Source organism: Nannospalax galili, unplaced genomic scaffold (genome assembly GCF_000622305.1).
Source record: "Nannospalax galili isolate Female #2095 unplaced genomic scaffold, S.galili_v1.0 scaffold718, whole genome shotgun sequence".
NCBI classification, from domain to species: Eukaryota; Metazoa; Chordata; class Mammalia; order Rodentia; family Spalacidae; genus Nannospalax; species Nannospalax galili.
In genome coordinates this window covers 212089-235254 of record NW_008341417.1, presented here as the reverse complement: position 1 = coordinate 235254, position 23166 = coordinate 212089, and the positions used below count along the sequence as shown (strand labels likewise).

The window sequence follows — 23166 nt, the reverse complement described above, 5'->3', positions numbered from 1 at the left end:
TCTGGAAGTGTTTACTTTTTCTCTCTTAAGATAAGAGAAAAGCTTGTTGTGATAAACAGCTTCTAAAATCTCTGGTTAACAGGTAGAATCTGCTTATCTTATCTTTGCAGATCAGAGGAGAGGCAGGCTGCTTCTCAGCAGAGTTTGTTTCCCTTGACTGCAAAGGTCAAGGTGAGGTCCCTGTTGGGGAGGGGGGAAACTGCTGCTGTTTGGAACCCTAACAGAAAGGAAAGTCTATATGTGCATGTTCAGAAACAGGTCACTGTATTAAACATGGGAGGTTTTTGAGTAAAGAATAGTCTCAGAGTCTATGAAGGCAGCACAGTTGTTATTAGTAAGCATAAGGTATTCCCTAGAGTTAGCTGGTAAAATTCTTGAAGACAAAGAATTAAACATAATAATATATTTTTTCCTTAGTTTTATTAGAAAATAATTGAACTGTATTTTGCTTAGCCCTTAGTCCCTTTTTTTTTTTTTTTTGATGTTTGTGTTAGTTACTTTTCTGTTGCTGTGATAAAACACTGTGACCAAGAGAACTTACAAAAGTAAGAGTTTATTTAGCTTATTGTTCCAAAGGGACAAGAGTCCACCATGGTGGAGAATCATGGCAGCAGTGGTGGCTAGAGTAGGAGCAGAAAGCAGAGGCTCACATCTTCAAGCAGGCACAGGAAGCAGAGAGTGGTCAGAGATCCAGCAAGGCTTAGGAACTCTCTAAATCTGCCCCCAGTGACTGCTTCCTCCAGCATGACCATGCTGTCTTAGGCCTCCCAAAACAGTGACACCTATTGGAGACAAGATGTCCGAATACTTGGAGCCTATGGGGGACATTCTCATTCAAACCACCACAATGCTTCTTAAGTGTCATTGGAGTTCTGACAACTGTAACAAAGGAGCTAATTGCTGGAAGACAACAGTATGCAGTTAAGTCATGTAGGAGATATGGCTATACATTAAAAAGGAAGTGTCTGCACTTGAGCATCAGATTAGCTACTCTGGTAATTGTTTATTAAGAGGTGAATTTTTGTATAAGAAAGAAAGCAGGAGATATATTCCTGCAGAGAAAGCAGAAAGTATTTCTTGGAGATAAAATTAATTTGAAATGGAAAGGAATAGATAGGTCAAGAAAGAAGGTTAAAAATAGGAAGAATTATATTGGAAAAACTAGATAAGAATAGGTTAAACTATAGATTTAATTTCTAAAGGAAGTTATAGCATAGAGTCCTACATTTAGATTTTTTTTAAAGGGAGAGTTCATTAAGAGATTGATATAATAGTCAGGGCTGTGCAGAGGAGCAGCACTGGCCAGGGAGATGCCAGTGTGTGCATGTGCATCTGTTTATTTTAAGGGACTGGATCATTCAGCTGCATAGGTTTGTAAGTCCACAGTCTGTAGAACAGGGCAGCAAGTTGGAGATCCAGAGTCCAGAGGCAGTCTGCAGACAAGATTTGCTCTCCTTGCAGGGAGGTCTGTCTTCTTTTTTAAGCATTCAACTGATTGGGTGAGGGACCATCACTTTCCTGAGGATAATCTGCTTTACTCAGTCTATGTACCTGAATGATACCTAAGTATCTTAAAAGCAGCATTTAGATGTGATTGACCAAATAATTGGTAAAGCAGCCCAGACAAGTTGACACATGGTTATCCATCACATCTACTATACCTGGGAGGTTTTATTACTTAATCAGATATAGGAAGAAAGTTATTTTTTGTTTGTTTTGACAACTTTGACTCATTAATCATTTTGGATAAACATCTAGTTAGCATTTTCTTTGTAAACTTAGCTACATTCTTTTGGTTATTGTAGTCTTAGCATCTGGGAAAAGTTGAGCACAGTTAGAAACTCCAAATGAATTAATTGAAAATATTGAAGCCAGTTTTTTATTCTCCTGGACAGAGCGATACCCTCTGATGCCTCTGACACCCTCTCTACTAGAGCAGCTAGAACTGATTGATTTCAGAAAGGTCAAGTAATGTGTTTGAGTTTCAATTTCCCTTTTCAAATACAAGGTCCAGTTTTGGGCAGGTCTCTGAAGACCTTAGTGGGAGGGGGGTGGGTAAAGATTAGCTAAGCTATAGAGTGTTTATAACATCTTTCAGTTATTTGTGCTCTTTCCTTACTAAATAAATAGGTATTTCTCTAAGAATCAGAATAGTAAATAATCTTTATATTAATCTCACTTGGTTCCTTAGATAAGCTGTCCAAATACTTTTGATTATTATCTATTAATAGTTTGCTGTGTAGAGTCAAATGTTATTTTTCCAAACCTTATTAAATACATAAATTTCTGTTCAATAGTTATTTGTATTGACCTTCAATTCAAAATAGGACCTATTTCAAATTAAAACTTAGGAGTTGTATGTTTTAATACTTACCTTTTTAGATTTCTTAATTAAATCATTATACTTAATTATATTCAGGAATGATTTTGGACTTTGCCATGTTCTTGTGTCATTTGGGGCAAATTACTTTGTATCACTCATTCTCTAATTTCTAAATAGGAAGATTGAGGATAAAATACCCTTTGCCAAGTTACTATGACATTTAAATAAAATAGCAGAGAAATACCTCATGCAGAAGGAATGCTCTGTAGTTAGCAGATACTGTTCAGGGTTGGCACTTTCAAATCTTCCTGTTGTGGAGTACTAAATATTTAGGGTTTGCTAAGTTGACAATATTAATTACTTACATAACTTAATATAGGAAATTGCAAATAAATCTTTCACAATAAAATTAAGTAGGTTCATTTGAATCTTGCTAATCTGATTGATTTTTAAGCTATAAAATGCTTCCTATCTTGATTCAGTTTTGTGCTTTTCATTTAATAAAAATATTTTAATGTTTATCATTTGTATTTTTGTTTTAGTGATGTAGCTTGGTTCAATGAATCTTGGTTAAGCCGAATTAAAGATGACGTTGGGGACAACTGGAGAATAAAGGTATGCAGCATGAGCGGGAGTAGCCCCATCAAGTGGTAGCTGGTCCTGGCCCTGAGCTCACCTCAGGCTCTTTTACAGATTAATTTGTGCATTTTCTCTCGTACTGTTTGAGTTTTTTAACACCTGCTTACTCTCAGATAATGACCATTATAATTAGATACAGAGCATCTGCCAACCAAAAACGTACACTTAGATCTCGTCCCAATTAATCTTCACCCCATGTTTGGCCCCTGATGGCCCTAATCTGCTTTGGTTTACTATAGATCTCATTTCTAGAATTCCATATACATGCAGCCAGATAATATGTACCATTTGTGTATGCAAACTTCTTTTACTCAGTATAATGTTTTTGAGAATGCCTCTTTGTTGCCTGTATTAGTAATTATTCCCTTTTTGCTCTGTTATTACATCGATGTGTCACATTTGTTTAGCCATTTACCTGAGGGGTAGCTGAATTATTTCTTGTTTGGGGTTACTTTGAATATGTAGCAGTGAACATTCATATAGATCTTTGCTTAGACATATTTAATTTCTTAGGAGAAAATTTAATGGTGGAATTGCTAAGTTGTATAAGTCTATGTTCAACTTTATAAGACTGCAAAATGATTTTATATATTTAAAACCCTTTCACTTCTGTTGGTTTTGTTGTGTCTTCTAGAGCTTGAGTTCCAGAAAGGCTTTCTAATCTGCTCTTAGCAGTGTTGCTATAATACTAGTGAATGTGGATTCTAGGGATCAAATGCAGGTCATCAAGACTTGTGTGATCAGGCAGCAAGTGCTTTACCTGCTGAGCCGTCTCTCCAGTCTACATTCCATACATCTTGATATAGGTGTTCTTATTTGCATTCCATCCAAAATGTTTGGTAATTTTACTTGTGAATTCTCTTTTGACTTACAGATAAACATATTGATTTCTGATTTAATTCCTTTTTGGTAGTAAGAACCTACTTTGAGAATATTTTGAGAACATTTTTACATTAATTGAGATTTGCTTTCTAATCTGTGCTGTGTCCTGGTGAATGCTCCAAGTGCACTTGAAGATGAAGCATGTCCTGCATTTATTCTCTATGAATTAGTCAATGTTGATAACACTGTGTATATTTTGTATCTTTTGAGTCTGCTTTCCCATCAGTTACATAGGGAGGTGTCTACTCTCCCGATTACGGTTTTGTCCACCTCTTTTCGGGTCTCTTAATACTTATTTTATAATGAGTGTTTAGAATTTCTATTATTCGATTCACTGCACATTATTTTTTTTTATAACTTCTTGGTTAAGAATTCTGCAATGTTTTGTTATTTTATCAGGAAAATTATTTCTTCTCCCTGGCATAAGTTTTCTTTAATTATTAGGAGGAAATAAGAATTCATTTCTTTTTTTCTTTGTCACTTTAGGCTAATAACTTAAAGAAGGTTCTCCAAGGAATTATGAGTTATTACCATGAGGTATGAAAAAGCTCTGACTTAAAACACAAAATGCTGTGTCATAATGGCTTTGACACAAATAACATCTTGGCTTTTTGTTTATAACATTTTTATTGGAATGAAATTTGTAATTGTAATACATTGTATTGCCATTTTTAGAGCACTCAAATATTTGTGAAGATGGTAAGGTTTAAGGATTTCTAAAACATAGGACTTATGTTTTGATACTCCAAATTAATTATTTTTATAAATAATTCATTCATTATGTAATACCTGGCAGCCATTGAACTGATTTTATTAGTAAAGAATTTTTCTTTTTTTTTTAATTCTACACAAATTTGGAATTTCTTCCAAATTTTTTAATACTCTTATGAGAATTTTCATTTCATTACATACCCCAAATCCTTTGGAATTTTAAATGCCAAACAATTTTTTATTAAGTTTTAAAAAAGGAAGAAAATTTAGAGAAATCAATCCATTGGATTTGTTTTTTATTGCAAAAGTACAGTAGTTTATATTTGAATTTTTGTTGATGTATCACATTTGTAATATTACAAATGGCCTTTGGATATTCTGACTTTTCTTGAGATTGTAGAAATAGTTCAGCCTTTTCTAATATACTTTGGTTTAACATTATTCTGTTTACTACTTAATGAAAAGGCATCTTTTCATCATAGTAAAATAGTTTAGTTCAGGCCCTTCGTTAACAATTCCCTGCCTTTCTGACGGTAGAATCAAATAAGAAAATAAATCTATTTGGTTACTCAGAATATTGAGAAGATCCCTGAATATTTCTAAGTTGTTTTTTAATCAATGCTATTGACTTTTCATTTCTTAGTTGATCTGAGTTGTTTTATGAACTTATTTCTAATTAATTTTTCGTTAATATGTAGTAAATGAGTGATCTAATTTACAGTTTTGATACTTTAGTTTTTGGGGCAGCAGATTTCTGAAGAACTTATCCCTGACTTAAACCAAATAACTGAATGCTCAGATTCTGTGGAACTTGGGAGATTGCTTCAACTTATTCTGGGTTGTGCAGTCAACTGTGAAAAGAAGCAAGGTAAGTGAATTTTAGTCAGTTGAGGTTTTCACTTTCTAGGAACAATCTACATTGCCATATAAAGCTGGCATTTACACAGAGGTGTTAAACTCCTGCTACAGTGTGGCAGAAAGCACCCTGAGGCAGGTAGTGTATAGAGTATCCAGATTCTAGTCCTCAGCCCTTCTTTTAAGATGCTTGTATAACTTGAGTGTTCTGTATTCTGATATTCAGTGACTAAACTAAGTATATTTTAAATCCTTTAATCTATCCAGTGGTTAGGACATAGTAAGTGGTCAATAAATTGTATGTATCAGATATTTTGTATATAAATAGAATCCTAGTGTCATTTAGTTATTTATAATAAAATATTCAGATACTAAATTATCTAAGCATCTTCAAGTGATATCCTGCTCTGTTTAGAAGAAGGTATCCACTGTTTCCTTCTGGGAAGTGGTCCAGTAAACAGAATTGAGGCATTACATTAGTATGTCTAAGCATAGTAATCTGTATCCTGCAAAATACAGAATGTCATTTTTGTTTGCAGGTAATACAACCAGATGATGAACTGTGCAGACCCAAAGCTTCTTCTCAGTGGGGGCTTGTATCAGCTTGGGTGGTCAAAGCTTAACACTGCTTTGTGTGGTTTGTCTAAAGCTTAGTCTTAGTGTGCCACCTTCATAAAAACTTTTGGTTGCTTAGTTTATAAATTACTTTAGCTGGGATCTTAGAAAACATGTTCAGCATTATTTAATAAATGACAAAAGGATACAGGGCAGGTAATTCCATAAGAACAAACTAAGAAAAGTAACATGGGAATCAATTATAGTTTGTGCAGAACAGAAAACAGGGTTGGATATTATAAAACTTTAGTACTGTGTCTGTCATTCAGTAGATACTTTTTAAGAGGGCAGGTAAGTACTTTTTACTTTAGTGCCAGGAGATTTAAAGATCTATATAGTCTTTTTTGTCATCAAAACTAAGAACATGTACTCATAAGGATTAAAGCGCCCTTATCACAATTTGACAAGTAATGATTCATTTTTAAATCTGTCACGTTTGCTTTAATTATGATTCTTTTCTTTGATTAATGCATTTTTAAAATTTGAGTTTCTGGTGATTTCTAACTTGTTTTTGTTTAGTATATGTTACCAGTTTTTTAGACTTATTAGTCATTTTCAGAGAACCAACATTTGACTTTGATTCTGTTTTAGTATTTTATTTATTATTTTTATGTTATGTGTATGAGTGTATTGCCTGCATGTGGGTATGTGCACCTGCATTGTGCAATCCCTGCAGAGTTCAGAAGAGAGAATCTGATTCCCCTTGAACTGAAGATATGGATGGTTGTCAGCTACCATGTGGGTGCTGGGAATTGAACTTGGGTTCTCTGCAAGACCAGTCGGTGTTCTTAACTGCTGAGCCATCTCTCCAGCCCTTGATTCTAATTTGTTGTTATTATCTATTTTATCTCATTCTTTTTTGTGAATTCTTTGTGTTTCTATTAATAAGCCATAATTCATAGTTTAAGTTACAATTTTCCCTGGTATTGATGAATTTATTACATTCTGAAAATTTTGATAGAATGCAGTTCATAATTTAATTCTAAGCATTTTTTTGTCTTCATTTTTTTTTTCTTTTTCATTTTTTTTTAAAGACAAGGTCTATCCCCTATATCCCTAGTTGGCCTGGAACTTGCTGTGTAGACTAAACCTCTGTCTTTTCCAGCATGCTAGGAATAAAGGTGTGCATCACCACACCTAGCTGTCTTCATATTTTTAAAAGGAAATTTAGATCCTGGATATATAAATGAGGTTAATGAGCAACGAGTATAAAGAGACAGTTTCATTTTCATTCAAAAGAACAAAAACCTACTTGGGATATAAAACAGCTTCTCCACCTTTTTTGTGCATTGCAGAGGGAATGATTTTCAAAATGAAATTAATGGACTGACTTGGTTAATGATAGTACTCTTCCCAAAGGGGCAGGTGATTTTGAAACACTTTGCCATTCAGAAAATTCTCTTAAAGTAAATCATTCTGTCTTCAGTATGCTTAGCATTTAGTGGTCAGGTGCATACCATAACTTTTCAGATTCTTTCCCAGTTCTTACTATCACACAAAAAAAGGAGGATTGTAGGACTGTCTCTTTTTCTCTTTAGGCAGGGTCTCCTTATGTAGCCATGGCTTGCCTGGAACTCTAGACCAGGCATGCCTCAAGCCCATAAAGATCCATTTCCCTCTGCCTCCTTAGTACAGGGATTAAAGGTATGTGCCCCCCATGCCAGACCCAGGTATGTTTTTGAAGAATCATTAAAACAGTAAAAGTATTGCATACTGTGGCAGAGAGGTGCCACAATACCACCCTGCCTGAACAAAGACAGTCTGACCCTTGGCATCAGATAAAACCAAGAGTGAGTCTGCTCTATTCTGAGAAATTGTTCCTTCTGCATTTTCTTGTAACTGTTCTCTCAAAGGTCTTGCTTTATATTTGTGGAAACAGTACATCCAGCATGATAGGGGAAAGGAAAAAGGAACTTGTTTTACCAGGGAAGATTATTCTCTGATCCCTACTGACCTAGAACAGCATACACAACCACAAATAGGTGTTGTCAGTCTAATCCCACCTGTTGTTTGCAAACTGCTTCCAGTGGCAGTCACTGCTTCAGCACTGATATTTTCAAAACACACATATACATTATTTAGTTCAGGGCAAGGAGGAATTAGGATTCCACATTTAGCTTACAGGAGGAGCCCAAGGCCCAGTAAGCTTGGTTACGTGATAAGCAAGCTTAGATAGTATTAAATGATCTCAAAACACATTTACTTTGGTTATGAGGTTAGGTAAGATTTCTATTTGTAACAGAAGGCATTCCCAGAAAAGTCACTCCTACGGGACAGTAAGTTCTTAAAATTTGAAGGCAATTATTAGCTGGAGAGCATACAGTTGAAGTAGATTTACATTTGCAAATATGCGAAGGACTATTATTAGGGTTCCTCATTTCCTGTCAGAATAAATCACCTTTAATTACTGCATGTATTTGTGGTAAGATATAAACATCTCTTTGTGGTGAGAATTACTGTGTGCTGAGCAGGTATTTGTAGGAGGCTGTGTAAGTTCCTTTGAAAATCTTCCTGGAATGCAGATAATAACCAAACTTTCTTTCTTATGTGTATGAGTGTATTGTCTGCATGTGTGTAAGTGTGCCCAGATGATGCAATGCCCTCAAAGAACAGAAGAGGGCAAAGGCATTGAATCCCATGGGACTGGAGTTACAGATGGTTGTTAGCTGCCACATGGGTGCTGAGAATTGAACCTGGGTCCTGTACAAGAGCAGCCAGTGCTCTTAAATACTGAGCCATCTCTCTAGACCCCAGATGAGAACAAAACTTTCTGGATCTAAAATTAGATAATTAAGATCAATTTTTTATTATTAATTACAGTATTTTTCTTATAAAAATTAGAGGATTTCTTTGACTAAAAATATTTAAATTATTAATATGAATACTTTTCATCCTTTTAGTGGATATATTAGTGAAATATTGTATTTGCATAAAAAACTCTGGCCAATGAATTTTTGTACTGTTTTTGAGTAAAGAAATTTTAAGAAGAGTATATTTTTATCAAATTAATTTTTTTCAACTATAGAACATATTAAAAATATAATGACACTGGAAGAATCTGTTCAGCATGTGGTCATGACTGCTATTCAGGAGGTAAGTTATATATGTTCATGTAAATGGTAAATCTCTGAACCCAATTATAAAATTTTGCATTTTAAGTTTTTAGATAATTGGTTGTTCTTGATAGAAACTTGCCCTTTTAAGTGAGTTTACTTATTGCTAACTTTTCCAACATAAAACTAGCTTAAAAGGCCTCTGAGTCTAATTTTAGTACCCCTAATTCTAAAAAGCCAGTTGATAATATTGTAAAGTTCTTTTAAATGACTTCATCTACTTAAGAGCGTGATACCTTTGTGCAGATGGGAATTTGAATCTTTTCTTTCTGCCAGTTAGAGCAGTGTTTCCTGGATTCTATAGTTTATGTGTGTTGCTTGCATTTTCAGAACCTTAGACCTCTGAGCACTTGTGGTTGTTACTTAGTTTTTGGAGCCAAACAACCTGAAGATATTCTGATTAATTATCTCAATAGTGACAGAAGATAAAGAATTCTTGGGGTGTGCTATTGATCCTCAGTCCCGGGATATAAGTCTTAGGTGAAAAGTGTTAATTTATTCCTGTGTAAGAATCAACTTCTTAAGAGGGCCATGATAGTACATCCTGTACTCCCAGCTGCTGAGGCAGGAGGAGCACAATCTTGCGACCAGTTTGAGACTCTGTCAAAAAAAGCAGAAATGAAAGAATCCTTTGTAAAAGGTCTTTAATGTGTTGAGATTCACTCATTGTCCTGGTTTGCTTCCTTTTGCTGTGATAAAACACTGACCAAAAGCTACTTGGGGAGGAAAGGGTTTATTGCATCTTGTTCTTCCAAGTGACAGTCCATCACTGAGGAGAGTCAGGGCAGGAACTTGGAGGCATGAACTGAAGCAGAGACCATGGAGGAGCACTGTTTACTGGCTTACTCCCCCGGCTTTCTTGGCTACTTTTCTTTCATAGCTCAGGCTTATTTGCTCAGTGATGGCATCACCCATAGTGGACTGGGTCCTCCTACATCAATCAGCCATTAAGAATATGTGTCACAAACATGCCTCTGGGCAAGTCTGACCTGGAAAATTCTTCAGTTGAGGTTCCCTCTTTCCAGGTTACTCTAGTTTATGTCACGTTGACAAAAGCTAACCAGCACCCTCAGTAATGTGTCTCTTAAAATTTGGATTAAAAATTTTCCATACAGAAGTATTTGGAATATAACTCCATATTCTAGGAAGAATTTATTCTTAATGTTATAACTAACATGCTGAACATTTTTGTTTAGGTTAAACCTCTAATAAAACTTTTATTTGAATAATGTTCTAAAGATCATTAAGTTAAGGCAAGGAAAAGTTAAATGTAAATCACTTTATGATCCTTTTAAGTAAATACATTTTTTTACTTCATGAACATTACACTATTGTACTCAATTGTGCTATTTTCATTTCCTAGTTGATGAGTAAAGAAATCGTAAGCTCTCCTACAAGTGACACTGTTGGAGAATTAGAACAGCAGGTAAGTATTTAGTATGTGAGGAAAATGTTGCAAACAGCGATTTAGTTCTGCCAATTACTTTCATGAGGCTTAAAATGGGAGAGCAAATACAAAATGTTTTCTTTTATGAAATTTCATGTTTTTGCCATGAGATCCATTTTATTATTAATCTGTATGCTCACAATGTAAGTAGTGGTTGCCTACAGTGTTTTTGTGACCCTGTTCCAAGAGTTAATGGGACTGAATGTTTTGACATTTTAACATTTATGTGGCCCATTAGAGATAGGTATACCATTAAATAGTTGACAATTTTTTAAAAATATGCCAAGATTTTGTTTTAATATTGATATCTTTTTTTCCTATTTCTAGCCCCTTGTTTGATAATATAGAAATAGCTCAAAGACTCAGGGTTCTGTTACAGCATTGTTTTTACATAGGAGAAAAGTGCCTTTCTCCCTTGTTCTAGACAACCTAGAGCAAAGTGAAATGAGAGGCCAAATGCATTGTCAGATACCCGTTGTATTGTTCATCTTTTTTTCATGAGCAATACTAGCTATCTGAAGAACTATTTCAGATTTATTTTTTGATAGAAATTTTGTTTAACTGGAAACATACTTTAATTTTTTCTTCTATGAGAAAATTAGAAAATACAACTTCTAATAACCTTTAAAACATTTCCCAAGAATTTTCATAAAATATTTGTTCTGTGAGACATTATCCTTAAATATTCATGAGATTGCATAAATACATATCACACAAAGACAACAAAACCAAGACTCATTAATCAGTTAACAGATAGATTTGAAACATGATTTCTAGTATCAGTATATGTACTGTCAGAAGAATTTAATTTTTCTGATTTGTTAAACATGGTTTACTGAAAATTACATTATATTTCAGCTTAAAAGGGCTTTAGAAGAGCTTCAAGAAGCCATAGCGGAAAAGGAAGAGCTGAAGCAGAGGTGCCAAGAGCTAGATATGCAGGTATGGACCAGGAACCCAAGAGCACGGTTCCTCCTGCATGATGAACTGGCAGCAAGTGCTGGAGGTTGGCTTTCCTTTCATGGGGAAAAGTTAAAATGATTTGTTAATAATTCAGTATTCACATGGGAAGTTCATAAATACCTTTTTTTGAGTTCAGAATTGCTGAGAAAATCATTCTATTTGTTGGAGAATTTCAGCTGTTCAGATGAGGATTCAGTTTAGTCTTTTTTAAAAATGAAAATTTGGGAGCTGGAGAGATGGCTCAGCAGTTAAGAGCACTGACTACTCTTGCAGAGGACCTGGGTTCGGTTCTGAACCAGCCACATGGTGGCTATGAACCATCCTTAATTCCAGTTCCAGGGGAATCTGAAACCCTCTTCTGACCTCCGCAGCATTGCACGACACAGGTGCACTCACATACATGCTGGCAGTACACTCATACACATAAAATAAAAATAAATAAAATATTTTTAAAATGAGAATTTACTTCATAATTGTTTATGAATATTAAATGAGGTAATTTTGTGTTGTTCTTAGCAGTGTATGACCACTTAATAAAGTGCATATTCTTTCTCACTCACATACATACATATGTATGTAGTTCATGTTTGTTTTGCTCTCATGAACATGTATATGAATTATGTCTATATACTTCTTAGATTCAATGAATTGGCATTTAGTAGTATTGGAACCTACTAAATAAAGGCATAGGTGTTCATGTGTGGCACAACCACTGGGTTCCAAGGATGGAATGCAGGTCTAGTCAGTGATGACATGAACAGAGTGATGACTTGAAGGACTTCATCTATCAGGTGAGAAAAATGATGTCTCATTTCCTTATGTATGTAAAAAACACCTCAAGGATTGTCAGTAAACTAGGAAAAATGAATAGAGATGTGTGCGCGTGCACGCGTGTGTGTGTGTGTGTGTGTGTGTGTGTGTGTGTGTGTTGTGCTGCAGAGTGTTGAAACCAGAGTCTTGTATGCGCTGAGCACATGCTGTGCCACTCGAGTACTGCCCCCTTTAGAAGTTCTTGCCATTGATCATGAGGCTCCTTTTGTTCACTGACTAATGTATGGTAGAATAGCTGCCATTGTTCTGAACCAAGGTGTTTGACAATTATGATGCTACAGAAGAAGTGCATGGTGAAATGGCCTTTGTGAAGGATTAGAGCAGCCCATGTTTATATGAAGATGAAATCATGTCAGTTTATAAAACCAAAGAGAAAGATGACCTTGGAGCAAATATTTGAAAAAGCCATGCAGTGCCTCCTTACCATTTGAGGACCCATTTCCTGGTCCTTCAGCTACTTGTGCTTTTTTTTTTTTTTTTTTTTTCCTCAAACAAAAATAAAACAACCAAAAAATAGTGCACAGTATTTTCAGTCATAACATCACAGATGTAGGTTCACAGTATGGTAGATTGTTGTGGCTGTTGTTTAAATGCTGACGTGGGTCCTGGCATTACTCTGTGCTGCCTATTCAACCTGCACATGTTACTTTTTCATGGTGCTAATGATGTGTCATAGTTTTTTACTGTCAAGTACTTCTGTGCTTAGATTTGATTACATCCTCAAACTATTTCATTATGTATATGTAGATATTCCAAAATTTGAAACATCTCTGGTTAGCATGTATTCTTCCATGTGTCTCACCCCACCCTATAGTGTTACTAGCAAAGTAACTTTAGCATTTCTTACATAAATACTAGCCCCAGCTGGCCTGGAACTCTCTGTGTAGACCAGGCTGGCCTCTATCTTACAGAGATCCACCTGCCTCTGCTTCCCGAATACTGGGATTAAAGGCATGGAGCATCACATCTGGCAATACTTATATTTCTATTATAAAAGCCTTACTCCTTTTGCTCTTAGGATCACTTAGAATTTATGGTAGGTAATAGTCATTAAACTACTTACATGGCAGGCATGGATGGATAAATTGACTTTAGGAGAAACTGCTTCTGTATATGGTTCATCTACTGACACCTCAGCCTGTCTTTGTATTTGTCATTTGAATAGTCCTACAAAATTGTTCTCTGACCTCCACTATTAATAGGTGGAGGTCAGTATTAATATACTCAGTGGATCCCCCCAACATTAATAATAATTTTTTTTTTAAGTGAAAGTCCTGGTGTGGTGGTTCATGCTGGCAATTCAGTACTCGGGAGGCAGAATAGTAGCCGAAAGAGAAGCTCAAGGCCAACCTGGGCTACAATAGTAAGAAGCTGACTCATCCTCCACCCCACACACACACACAAAAATTAAAAAAAGAAAAAAAATTTGATTGGTTATAGCTACATTTATCTACTTTGGCCAAAGTTCTTAATTGTACAATTTTAAGTTTGCTACTTTGGATTGGTTGGGTTTGTTCTATTTTTCTTTAATACTAGCTCTTACAAAATATCTGAACTTAAATTTTGCTTGTATTTCCAAATCAATCAATTTGAATCATTTGGAGGCCTAACGGATTTTGTCCTCAGCCTTGTCTCCATTTCCATCTCCTTCAGTGCAGGATAGTGTTTGTAACTTGCTGCTACTGTTTTTAAGACAATTGCTTACTTTTAGTTCTTGTTAAATTCATTGTGCAAGTGTCTAGTTCCACATAGTTAAGGGAACTCATAGATCTATTAATAGTGGGTACTAGGAGAGGTGGGTCAGTGGTTAAGAGTGCTTGCTGCTTGCTCTTCCAAGAGGAACCGTGTTTGGTTTCCAGCACCGTCAAAGGCAGCTCACAACAGCCTATAACTCTAGCTCTACAGGACCTGATGCCATCTTCTGGCTGCTGTAGGCACCTGTATGTACAGTCAGAATTTAGAATCCAGAACTCCCAACTCTTGAGAGGGATTTTGCTGCTGTTGATGTTTGTATTTGTGTTTGCTTCTCAGGTGACTGCACTTCAAGATGAGAAGCATTCACTGGTTTCTGAGAATGAGATGATGAATGAAAAGCTTGACCAGCTGGATGGCTCTTTTGATGATCCCAATACAGTGGTTGCAAAGAAGTATTTTCATGCACAATTACAACTAGAGCAATTGCAAGAAGAAAACTACAGGTAATATTTTTAGTGGAAAATTTTGAGTTTTATTAAATGAATATCTAAAAACTCCTAATTATCAACAACTAATTATTGAGTGTTACACGTGTTAAGGACATTGATTAAGGTGCTATTAATAAGAATACCAAATGATATAAGTGGTTCCCACCTTACAGGGTCTATAGTCCTTTTAATTACATAGGGTTATGTACATTAAAAAGATCTAATTCAAAAATAACGGACAGATGAGGGTCAAAGATGAGTTCAAAGGAGTGATTGCAGAAGCCTAGGAGAAAGAGAGTTTCTCACATAGGAAATGTAACTTGATAATAAATGAAATAATGTAAATCTTAAGCAAAAAAGATGATCTTTATCTTTAAGTAAGCATAGCCCTTACCTTGAATAAACATTGGTGGTTTTTTCTGGGCCTACTACACTGAGACCTTGAGAACAAGCATTTTGATTTTATCATACATCTATTTTGATGCAATTTCAAACTCACAAGGTAAAGCTTTCAGAATAGAAGGATCTCCTTTATGCTTTTTACTGTTTTATAACTGTTTTATAGCTTTCTCTGCTTTAGTAAGTATTCATGTAGGTATGCAGATATTTTAGAGATATGTGCAGATTTTTGAGTCATTTTAGACCTAAGTTGGAGATACTCTTCTTTACCTCTGTAAGCTTCAGCATATATTTCCTAAAAACAACAAACCATAGTATAATGGGGACACTAGGTAGTTTGTTGTTGACACAGTATCATTTTCAAATCAGATAATTTCCCAATGCAATCAAATGTCTCAATGCTTTTATAATTTTAATCCTATTCAGAATTGCACCAGGATCATATATTAGTAATGGATTACTTGGTAATGGATTCTTGGTCAGTGAACTATAAAGCTGATATTCTCATTATTTATTTTGGTGCTCTGTTGCCCAAGATTTGGTCAAGACATTTCACTTGGCCCTGTGCCTTATAAACAACATGTAATCTTACTTAGAGTACTTTCTTTGTGGCACCACAGAATGTTCCAGACTGTTCTTAATTTGTCATAGTCTGTTAAGAATTAGTATTTACCTAGGGGCTGGAGAGATAGATAGCTTAGTGGTTAAGAATTAAATTTACCTCCTTACATGATATGTATTTTAAAAAACAATGATACCTTTCTCTTCATCTTTACTAATTAAAATTTCCATTAGAATTAGAGATAAATAAGAGGTAAAATGAAAATTTACAGCATTGCTACCATTCATGTATGTTTCTATATTAAGATCCAAAAGTTACCTTAGTCTTAATTTTTCCTCTGAAAGTGGAATGTAAATACTATACTATAAATTCTTGTTTTCTTTGTTCAGGCTTGAAGCTGCAAAAGATGATTATCGTGTTCACTGTGAAGAACTTGAAAAGCAGCTGATTGAATTTCAGCATAGGAACGATGAGCTGACGAGCCTTGCTGAAGAAACAAGAGCGCTGAAAGATGAGATAGATATTCTTAGGTCTGGCCTAAGTATAATCTTGCTGCTTCTAAGTTATCACGTAGCTAACTTGATTAGTCTCTGTTTTAATCGGGGGTTCTTAGTATTATCCCTTTATCAAGTATTGATCAGTTTTTATCTAGACTTCTGGTCATTGTCATTGGTGCTCATTAATCAGAGTTGTAGTTTAAGGGCATTATACTCAGTTCTTTTTATGACAGTTTCACATTAGAGCCCATAAAATCCCAAATGATGATTTTTTTCCTAACAGTTTGTAAATGATAATATAGATTGATCTCCTTATACCCGTTACTACAGTTGACAAATTTCATGGTACGGGAATATATTCTTGCAGTGTATATCAAGGCATTTAATGAAGTTTATATAAATATAGATAAGAATTCCTTCTAGAAGAATTGTCTGTGGAAATAGAAAGTTTATAGCTGTTGTCTATGAAGTATTGCCCAGTGAACCCAATGAACAAACTGTCCACATGCTCTTTATATTTTTTGTTTTGTTTTTACATTTATTTATTTGGTGGAGAAAGGGGTGCATGTGCCATGGTGCATTTGTGGAAGTCGGAGGACAGCTTTCAGGGCTTGGTTTTCTCCTTCCGCCATGTGTGTCCCAATGATTGAACTCAGACTGCTAGGCTTTACAACAAGTACCCTACCTGCTGAGCCCTCTCACTGGCCCTCTCCTAGGTGGTTTTTTTGTTTTTGTTTTTCTGTTTTAAATATCCATTTGAAACAAAATCCTGATAGCTATTAATTCAGACCTATGTGGGCTGTTGACATGTCTTGATTTTTTTTTTTGTTGTTGTTGTTGTTCATTTTTGCTGTTTCTAGTTGGTTAGGTAAATGCAATTCTAAAGAAAAGTGCTTTGGGGGGACTGGAGAGACGGTTCAGCAGCTAAAAGCACTGATGGCTTTTGCAGAGAACCCCGGTTCAGTTCCCAGTACCCATATGATGGTAACAGTTGTTCATAACTCCAGTTCCAGGGTATCTGATGCCCTCTTCTGACCTCTGTGGGCAGAGGGCATGACATGGGTACACTTACATACATGCGGGCAGTACACTCATACACATACAATTAAAATTTTTTTTTAAGAATTTTTTTTAAAGTGCTTTGCTAGACAAATTTCCAGTTTAGGAAAATTTAAGCATGTCAAATATTTTTGAAGTTTGCTAAATGATACACACAAAGTTTTCCTTAGAAACTACAGAATGGTTTAGAATTTAGTTATATGTATAAAATTATTTTATTTTGAAAACTTATGCTAAAAGTATGATAACCTATCAAATTTGAAATACTTTAGTTTTCTTTTTGTTTTGATTTTTTTGAGACCTGTCTCCCTGTAGCCCCAGCTTGCCTTGAACACACTGTGTTGGCCAGGCTGGCCTCAGTATCCAAGATCTACCTACCCCTGTCTCCTGAGTGTTAGGATTAAAGGCGTGTGCCATCAGGCATGACCTAAATTTGAAGTATTTTAATACTTGATGCCTTTACAACAATAAATGGGCCTGAAATCCACATTTTTGTTATAGTTCAGAAGATTTCATTTTGTAGACAGAAGAATAACGTGTGCATGCCCTTGTTTTACCTGTCACAGGGCTGCCTCAGATAAGGCAAGTAGACTGGAGTCAGTAGTTGAGGGTTATCGACAGAAGCTACAGGATCTAAATGACCTTCGCAAGCAGGTGAAATCTTTACAGGAAACAAATATGATGTATATGCACAACACAGTCAGCTTAGAAGAAGAGCTGAAGAAGGCAAATGCGGCACGCACACAGCTCGAGACATACAAGCGCCAGGTGAGGTGTCTGAGTATCTCACTGGTAACATTCAAGGTTCGGTATTGCTCTTCCATATTTTTTTCTGAATGGTGCAGAAGTTAAATATAGAGTATACTGAACTGTGCGCTTCTGAGGAACAACTACGTGTAAATGAAGTGGAAGAGCTGATTAAAGAGTTTGACTTACCTGCATCTTTCTCCTCATACTGCAGTCTAAGCTTTTTTATTTTTTTCCCTTTTTAGCTTTTGTTATTTGTTAGTGTTTTGGGGATCATGCAAATGCCTAGACAGCGCTACTCTAAAAGACTTTGATCTGCCACTTATCAAGCACCCTTGAGAAACATTAAAGGCACCTTTTCAGATTTTTGGTTTATTACTTGAATATGTTGAATTTTATGTTAATTCTTTTATCCATGTTCTAGTTTTTAAGATACTTAGAATTAGTGTAGACATTTTATTTCTAGCCATTTTTTCATTTATTCAACTCTGAAAGTTTATCAATATTACAAAGTATTTTCTTTTACTTTTTGTTTTTTTCTAAAAAAAGGTTCAGGATCTTCATGCTAAGCTTTCTTCTGAATCCAAAAGGGCAGATATACTAGCGTTTGAAATGAAGCGGCTTGAAGAAAAGCATGAAGCTTTACTCAAGGAAAAAGAGGTGATCATAAATGTTTGATAAGGAATGTGTCATTCTGTTTGCTTTTAAACTATACTCGCTCTTAGAATTTCAGTGATATCTACTAGCTCTTTTTGAAATTAAAATAAAAACTGTTGCTATGAAAGACTCTTATGACATAAATTTCTATCAGTTCTTCACTCCTTGAAATATATTTGGCTTTGATTAGCCTGTGTAGCTTGTACATAATTATGGGTTCAGTGTGACTTTTCAGCACATGCATGCAGTGTGAACTAATGAAATTGAGCCTTCTCCCCCTGTCCCCCGTATCTTCTCATCACTCCCAATCTTTAAGCTCCTCACAACTCTGACCTGACTTGGTAAGTAGGCCCTAAGACAGTTTATTCTCAGCATGGCAGTACTCCAGGCCCTCTACCTATAAGGACCAAGGCTGCCCATCAGGAAGAGGCGGGCAGAGTCAAGGTTGTCTCCTTCACTTCTCCTGCCAGACCTCATTGTAGAGCTGCTGAGAGGATTAGTACTCTGAAGAGCTGTCTGCTTGAGCTACTCTGCTTCAGGTGCCCCAGAGCAGTAAACACTAACCTGAAAACTGACCAAATGCTGCTCTCCAGTATTCTCATTTTCCTGTCTGTAAGCCCTGTCCCCAGTACCTCCCTCCAAGAGAGAGGTGGGTTGTTACAAGCCATGCTAAGAAGTCTTTAGACCCCTAATTTGTATCTTAGACCCCTCCCCTTCTGTGCCTGGATGCCTGGATATCTGGCACTGGGGACTCTTGGCCATTTTTTCTTCCCGGAATAGAGGATAAATGCCAGGCACTGCAACCAAAAGCCAGTCGATCCACCCTTTGGCAAGCTTCCCTATACACCTGGCACTCCCTGCAACCAGTCTCTGGAACAGGTGCTGTACATTTTCCAGGTTTACAGTGGGGCTGTTGACAGCTTTAATTCACTATTCTACAGTCTTGAAGATGTTTTTTAGGCTCTACATATGAGAGAATATGTGGTATTTTCCTTTCTAGCTTATTTCATTTAACATAATGCTTTCCAGTTCCATTCATTTTGTTGCAAATGAAAAGATTTTATTCATCTTTATTGCTGACTAATATTCCAAAATGTATACCCCCATGTGTGTTTGTGTGTGTGTGTGTGTGTGTGTGTGTGTGTGTGTGTTTGTGCGTGCATGTATATATTACATTTTAATCCATCTCTTGATGGGTACCTAGGATGAGTCCACATCTTTGCTATTATGAGTAGCTGCAGTAAGCGTGAGTGGGCAGACATCTTTTTGGCATGGTGATTTCATGTTCTTGGAATACCCAGAAATGAGAGACCTGGATCACATGGTATATCTAGAAGTAGGTTTTTGAGGACCCTTCATCATATTCTTCACAGTGGCTCTAATTTATAATCCTATCAAAACTGCATGATGGTACCTTTTGTCCACATCTTCACCAGCATGTTTTATCTTTTTTTTTTTTTACAAAATAGTCATTCATGCTGGATGGGACATGCGCATGTTAATGAACATTTTTTTGTATATATTTTCTGGCCATTTGTATTTCTTCTTTGGAGAAGTGGCTAAATAAGTTTTAGTTTTTGCATTTTTTTTTATATTCTGGGTACTAATCCCTTGCCAAATGGCCTAGGAAATATTTTCTCCCAGTTTCTAGGCTATCCCATGCCTTTGTTAAGTTTTCCCTTAACTGTGCAAAGAGTTTGTTTATGATCTTCACTCATCTGATTTTGCTTTTCTGGTTCTATCCAGAAATCACTGCCACTACCAATGTCTTAAAGTTTCTTCATATTTTCTTTGTAGTGTTTTCCTAATTTTGTGTCTGACATTAGATCTTTTTGATGCAATTTTAGTTGTGTCTGTACAGGATGAGACTGTAAGGGTCAGTTTTCTTGGCAAAAGTACTTGAAGAGGCTGTTTTTTCTCTAGTGTGTAAGTTTTTTGTCACTTTTTCCGAGGATTAGTTGACTATTAAGACCCAACTTTATTTCTGGTATTCTGTTCTGTTTCATCAGTCTATATCTGTGTTTGTTTGTCTTGCCCGTACCATGGTGTTTGGTGTGTTTGTGATGCTTCTGGTGTTGGTCGTTTTGTGCAGGATGCTTTGACTACTCGGTTTTCTTGTGCTTTCATAGGAATTTTAGTATTTTTCCCGTTGGTTCCTGTGTGAGAATGTTATTATTGGTCCTTCCGTGGAGATTACACTGAACCTGTTAATTTTTGATGGCTTGGACATTTTAGCAATATTAATTGTATAGCTTCTTAAATACTCAGCGAAAGAATATTAGAACTGATAAGTTCAGTAGAGTTGTAGGATACAAAAACAATAACAGTTTTATACCCCAGTCATGAGATTACTGGAAAGAAATCATGAAAGGAATCCCATTCACAATAGCTACAAAATAAATAAAACATGTAATTTAACCAAGAAAGGGTAAGAGTCTCCCATGAGAATTGAAGAACACTGATGAAAGTGAAGAAGACACATTACGGAGTGGAAGGACCTCTGTGTTCCCTCATTTTTCACTTCTGTTTGCTTCACAAGGGACAGTGAAGTTACAAAGCAAGGTCATGAGTCTTACTGTATGCTTTCTAACGCTAGATTTTCAGTCAACTACTTTAAAGCATACATACATTTTTAAACAGCATAATTACCACACACACACACACACACACACACACACGCACACGCACACACTGCTAATATTGACAGTTAGTTGACAATTAAAACTATCACACAAGGTTTTTAGTGTATCCACAGAATTGGGGTGCCATCATCACAATCAAATTTGAGAAAACTGTCATCATTCTAAAAAGTTGTTCTGTGACCATTATAGTTACTCTACTATTTGGTCGCCTTTCAGTCTTAGCAACTGTATATATACTTGCTATCCCCACACATTTTCCTGGCTGAAAGAGCATTAAATGACATGACTTGAGGTTTGTGATTGACTCTTTCAATCCTTGACTCATCCATATTAACATATGTTTCCTGTGATGTCTATTGCTGAATAATGCCCCCATTGTGTTGACACCGCTTATTTTGTTTGTCCAGTCATCAGTTTATGGACGCTGGCACTATTTCCGCTTTTGACTGTTATAAGTATTGCTGCATTTATACACAAGTTTTTGTGGGCACACTTTTCATTCCTTGAAGTACGTATCTACAAATAGTATTACAGTGATGCCTAGTAATGACGTTTAGCCTTTCCTCTACATCTTTGCTAGCACTTTTCTGCTGTTTCTTAGTTATCTGAGTGAATATGGAGTGGTATGTCATTGCTTTTATTTGCATTTTCCTAATGACTAAGGACGTTGAGCAAATTTTATGTACCTTTTGGCCATTTGTATAGTATTTCCTTATAGAAGTACTCTTTACATCCTTCCCCAATTTTTACTTTGGTTCTTTAATTTTATTATTGTCTTATAAGAAATTTTTGTGTTCTGGTTAAAAGTCCTTTCTCAGATAAATGATCTTGAAATGTTGTCCCTGATTGTAGGTATTGTCTTCACATGTTTATGATTGTGTTGTTTGCAACAAGTTTTTTATTTTAATTAAGTCACAGTTGTCTGCTTTTATTCTGTTGTGATTTCTTTGTTTTCTTTAAAGAATTTTATGTTTTAGCTCTTATATTTAGTCTGTGCTCCGTTTTGTATATGGTGTGAGATGGTGTCCAACTTCATTCATTTTTAGGTTATTATTCATTGTCCCAGTACCATTTGTTGATGTGACTTCTCTTTCTTCATTAAAATTGTCTTGTTACCCTTGTTATAAATTAGTGGGCCATAATACTGTAATAGTGTATACATGGCCTAGGATGTAGAAAGAACAAAACCTAAACATCAGACTTTGGTTAATAATAGTATGTCAACCTTGGCATTTCAGTTGTAACAAATTAACAAATCATTCCTTATGTTAATGATATGGAAGTTGGTAGTAGAGGAAAGAGGAGGAAATGTATGGCAATTTGAGGTTTCCTGTTCACTTTTCTAACAAATCTAAAACTACTCAAAAAACCCTACTGATTAAAAAATTAAAATTATTTGACCAGAATGTAGGAACTTATTTCTGGCCTTTCAGTTCTCTTATCATTGATTCTTATCTCTGGTCCCTAGGCTAGTATCACATGTCATCTTGGATTACTGTGGTTTTGTGTTTAAGTTTTAAAATTGTAAGAGCTGAGTTCTGGGCAAGTGTGATAGCCCAGTGGATGAAGGCACCTGCTGCCAAACCTGAGTTTGATCCCTGGAATCTTCAACTGCTGCAGGTGGTTCTCTGACTTCCCTGAGCTGGCATCCACATAAATGTATACACACACAGAGTAATACATACACATATACACATACACATACACACCCGAGTTATTGCCTAATGATTGTTACTGGGGTATGATTGACATCTGTTATGATTTGAAAAGGAAATGCCCTGACACGTTCATGTATTTATAGATGTGGTAGCCTCCCTGTAATCTCAGCACTTGGGGGTAGAAGAAGGGGATCCCTGAGGTAGTGTGATCCAGTAAGACAACCATATCAACCTTTGGTCACTACATGCATGTGCACACTTCTGAACATATAGCACACACACTGTTACTGTCTAACTTTGCTAGGATGCTACAGTTGGAATCTGTATAGCTTGAATAGGAAATAACCTCCAAAGCCTCATGCATTGGGGACTTTATTACCAGC

General features: G+C 35.9%; 1 protein-coding gene across 1 annotated transcript in view; it reads left to right on the top strand.

Annotated features, from left to right (window-relative positions):
• Hook1 (hook microtubule tethering protein 1) overlaps positions 1 to 23166 on the top strand; it is a 50166-nt gene that overhangs the window by 12860 nt on the left and 14140 nt on the right. Inside the window, exons 3-12 of the mRNA XM_029565263.1 lie at positions 2866 to 2938; positions 4331 to 4381; positions 5291 to 5423; positions 9051 to 9118; positions 10502 to 10564; positions 11444 to 11527; positions 14411 to 14577; positions 15913 to 16053; positions 17646 to 17847; positions 18376 to 18486. Coding sequence (XP_029421123.1) covers positions 2866 to 2938; positions 4331 to 4381; positions 5291 to 5423; positions 9051 to 9118; positions 10502 to 10564; positions 11444 to 11527; positions 14411 to 14577; positions 15913 to 16053; positions 17646 to 17847; positions 18376 to 18486 — 1093 coding nt within the window. The remainder of the gene's footprint in view (positions 1 to 2865; positions 2939 to 4330; positions 4382 to 5290; positions 5424 to 9050; positions 9119 to 10501; positions 10565 to 11443; positions 11528 to 14410; positions 14578 to 15912; positions 16054 to 17645; positions 17848 to 18375; positions 18487 to 23166) is intronic.